This window comes from Malania oleifera, chromosome 7 (genome assembly GCF_029873635.1).
Source record: "Malania oleifera isolate guangnan ecotype guangnan chromosome 7, ASM2987363v1, whole genome shotgun sequence".
Lineage (NCBI taxonomy): Eukaryota > Viridiplantae > Streptophyta > Magnoliopsida > Santalales > Ximeniaceae > Malania > Malania oleifera.
The window spans coordinates 44591633-44595679 of NC_080423.1; the positions used below are offsets into that span (position 1 = coordinate 44591633).

The window sequence follows — 4047 nt, forward strand, 5'->3', positions numbered from 1 at the left end:
AATATTGAAAAATACAGGTTGGGCATGTCGGTGTCACTGCACCAGTTAATAAAAATATGTGGCAAAATAAATTTTTTACAAATTCGCTCTTACATTTTAAATAACACAGTCTGGTCATCCCAATGGGAACATTTGAGTCGTAGAAAATTGCATCTAGGGCCACAAACAATGCTTGCAGTTCAGGTTCTAGCTAGCACCCCACTACTGCTTATGCGTGCCATGTGCATGCTTATTTAATCACCATCAATGCTTGCAGTAAGATGTATATAGAGTGCCTGTAAGTATTTGACATATGTATATATATACACTATTAATTAAGGAATGTGTTTTTCATCATACTTCCTTCAATTTTTAAGTTTCTGACGCAGACATAATTTACTAAAATAATTAATTTACTTACGACAGTCAACTCCCACTGATCTCTTGAAAAGTGGTAAATTTGAAAATATGGGTATCGGTTCGATTTCGATGGATTTTCAGTTGTTGGTCATTTTTGTACACCCCGACCAAACACAGCCTAAAATAATGAGTCAATGGAGTCATCCCATCTCATCTCAACTTCGGCTATTTATTAAGCTGTCCTCGTCCACAAGAAACTTAACCCGGGAAGTATACATACAAAGAAGGAAAAATAACCTTGCCTATCATTCCCATGGCTGCTATACTGTTGCTTCTCCTCTTTGCAATTTTTACAACAGCCGCAGCTCAAAACATTAGCCTAGGCTCTTCTCTTACACCCATGGCCAACTCCTCATGGCTGTCTCGTTCCGGCTTGTACGCTTTTGGTTTCTATCCTCAAGCAAATGGCTACGGTGTGGGGGTTTTCCTCATTGGAATCCCGCAGAAGACAGTGGTGTGGACAGCGGACCGAGACAACACCCCAGTCCCAGGCAATGTTACTTTGCTCCTAAGCACCGACGGAAATCTCATTCTGCGCCAGCAACAAGGAGGAAGCAACACATACATCGCTAATCCACCGGAACCAGCTTCTTCAGCTTCCATGCTGGACTCGGGTAATTTCGTGCTCTATAATTCTGGAGGGAAGATAATATGGCAGAGCTTCGATGAACCAACCGAAGCTCTCGTGCCCGGTCAGCGTCTCATGCCAGGGAAAAGGCTATTTTCTAGTGCTTCAGAAGATGACCACTCAAAGGGATTATTCTATCTCGTGATGCAGCTAGACGGAAACCTTGTGCAGTACCCGGTCGACGGAAGCACGGTGCTGACTGCCTACTATGCGACGGCTACAAATCGAAAAGATAGTGTGACTCTAAATTTTAACAGGGATGGTCTCATCTACCTGGTTAACAGCACTGGTTTCAGCATAATGAATCTAACTCAGGGAGGGTATTCTACAAAAGATATCTATCTCATGAGAATAGATGTGGACGGTATTTTCAGACTGTATTCGCACGGTTTAGATCAGAACAGCAGCTGGTCAGTCAAATGGGAATCCTCATCAGACAAGTGCGACCCCAGAGGGTTGTGTGGCCTAAATGGATTTTGCGTTTCAATTGATAAGGAAGCTGATTGTCAGTGTCTTCCTGGCTTTGATTTTATTAACCAGAGCCGTCAGAGTTGGGGCTGCCAGAGAAACTTCACTGCAGATAGCTGTGGACACGAGAGCGGAAGTATAAAATATAGCATCATGCTAGTGGACCATACTATATGGGAAGATGTTTCTTATTCTGTTTTACCATCGGTAACCAGAGAAGAATGTGCAGAATCCTGTCTGCGAGATTGTAACTGTGACGCCGCGTTGTTCAAAGACGACAAAAACTGCAGAAAGCAAAGGCTTCCTTTGAAGTTTGGTAGGAGACGATTAGACGGTGATTCATTCATAGCTCTGATCAAGATGGGTGAATCAACGCACCCCCCTCCCCCAGAAGGAACTCTTCCTTCGCCTGTCGAAACCAAGAAAGAGCTTCGGATGAACATCCTGATTATTATGGGTGTTCTCTTGGCCGCATTTGCAGCTGTTACTTTTGCGATTATTGGAGTCCTTATCTATAAAAATCATGTCGGAGCTTATAGCAGGATCTATTACAAGGACAAATACGGATTTTGCGATGATGTTGCTCCGCGATCATTTCCTTTCGAGGAACTGGAGAAAGTGAGCGGGGGTTTCAAGGATGAGATCGGGAAAGGATCATCGGGGACAGTTTACAAAGGGTTAACATTCGAGGGAAGAAAAGAAGTAGCCATCAAGAGGCTAGAGAAAGATTTAGCTTATGGGGAGATAGAGTTTCAGACAGAGATAAAAGTTATCGGGAAAACACATCATCGAAACCTTGTCCAACTGCTCGGTTACTGCTTGGAGGGAGCTAACAGGCTTCTGGTATATGAATACATGAGCAATGGCTCTCTGGCAGATGTACTCTTCAACCCTGCAGGAAATCAACCGTGTTGGGAAGAAAGAATGGGAATCGCCCGAGATATAGCAAGAGGTTTATTGTATCTCCATGAAGAGTGTGAAACACAGATCATCCATTGTGACATTAAGCCTCAGAACGTACTTATAGATGAGTTTGGACGTGCTAAAATTTCCGACTTTGGATTGGCAAAGTCACTGAAACCAGACCAGACAAGAACCTTTACAGCAATACGGGGAACTAGGGGTTATGTGGCGCCGGAGTGGCATCGGAAGCTGCCGGTTACGGTAAAAGTTGATGTGTTCAGCTTTGGGGTGATGCTGCTAGAGATAATATGCTGTCGGAGGTCTGTGAATTTAAGCCTTTCGGATGGGGAAGCCATTCTTGAGGAATGGGTTTACAGCTGCTTTGAGGCGGGAGAGCTGGAAAAGCTGCTTGGGGATGAAGAGGTGGACAGGAAGCAATTGGAGAGGAAGGTTAAAGTGGGACTTTGGTGCATACAGGACGAACCATCACTGCGTCCTTCAATGAAGAAGGTTTTGCTCATGTTGGAAGGAACTGTAGACATCCCAGTACCCCCAAGCCCCACTTCTTTTCTTAGTTCTATCTGATCTAATTCATGTGTTAGCACTTAGCAGTGGTTGGGAACTAATTTATTGCGGGTTCCTCCGAAAATAATTTTATTTTAATAATTTAATAATTTTGTTTACTTCCATCCAATCTAATTCAAGTTTGCGCTATTGTTGGCTACATTTGCTGGAGTTTTCGTTAGACTATTATTTTTAATTATTAAATATGCAAATATGTGATAGACTACAAAATTTGAGTTTTTTTATGGAAATATTAAAAAAAAAAAAAAACACACACACACACACACACACACAAATATAGAGGAAAGGGAAAAATTGTAGAAAAGTATACAACCGACTTTTTTAGGCTATAAAAAAAGGAAAACATTGATATGTGCAGTTATTTGTGGCTCTTATACTTTTGTTTTGAGAAGCAAAGAAGGAAAGAGAAAAAACATGAAGAGGACAGCACAGCAGGACTCGTTGACGAAGGACCTATGCTTGTTGACGAGGGAACAACAGAGGTTTGTTGACAAAGGCTTTGAAGCTCGTCGACGAATAATTATCGAGAGTAGGAAAAATTCAGACTTCTGCCATCGTCGATGAGAGTAGTGTATTCGTCAACGAAGGTTCTTCTTGGTCTCGTTGACGAAACCCCCGTGTTTGTTGACGAGGGGCATTTGGGTTGCGAGACTTTTCTAAAATTTTAAATTTTTGAACGTTGGGTGGTTGAGCAAACGGGGGGAAACCTCCGAGAAAATTTTATATATGTCATCTGGACATATTTTGAAAGTGTGTGTGATTATTAGAGAAGTGTATTGTGTACATTTTGATTTCCTTAGTGAAATTTGTATGTCATTACTTCTGTAGATGTAGGCTTTATTGAACTACGTAAATCTTTGTGTTATTGTTGTTCTTATTGGTTGTGTTATTTATTTTTTGTTGTTTATTCTGTTGTGCAAATTCATTATACGATCCATTTCACAACAAATTGGTATCAAAGCAATTGTTGTTATGGCATCAGAATCGTCTTCTGCAAGATTTGACGTTGTCAAATTTGATGGAATCAGAAACTTTGGTTTGTGGTAGAGGAGAGTAAAGGATAT

The 4047-nt window shown here is 41.5% G+C and overlaps 1 protein-coding gene across 1 annotated transcript; it reads left to right on the top strand.

Annotated features, from left to right (window-relative positions):
- Positions 1-605: 605 nt before the first annotated feature.
- On the top strand, positions 606-3122 carry LOC131159709 (G-type lectin S-receptor-like serine/threonine-protein kinase LECRK3). The gene has a single exon (XM_058114825.1). The coding sequence runs from the start codon at positions 653-655 to the stop codon at positions 2981-2983; it is 2331 nt and encodes a 776-aa protein (XP_057970808.1). The 5' UTR covers positions 606-652; the 3' UTR covers positions 2984-3122.
- The last annotated feature ends 925 nt before the right edge of the window (positions 3123-4047 follow it).

Excerpts from the sequence above, each read along its gene's own strand:
- LOC131159709 (XM_058114825.1), top strand. The coding sequence starts at position 653 with ATGGCTGCTATACTGTTGCTTCTCCTCTTTGCAATTTTTACAACAGCC.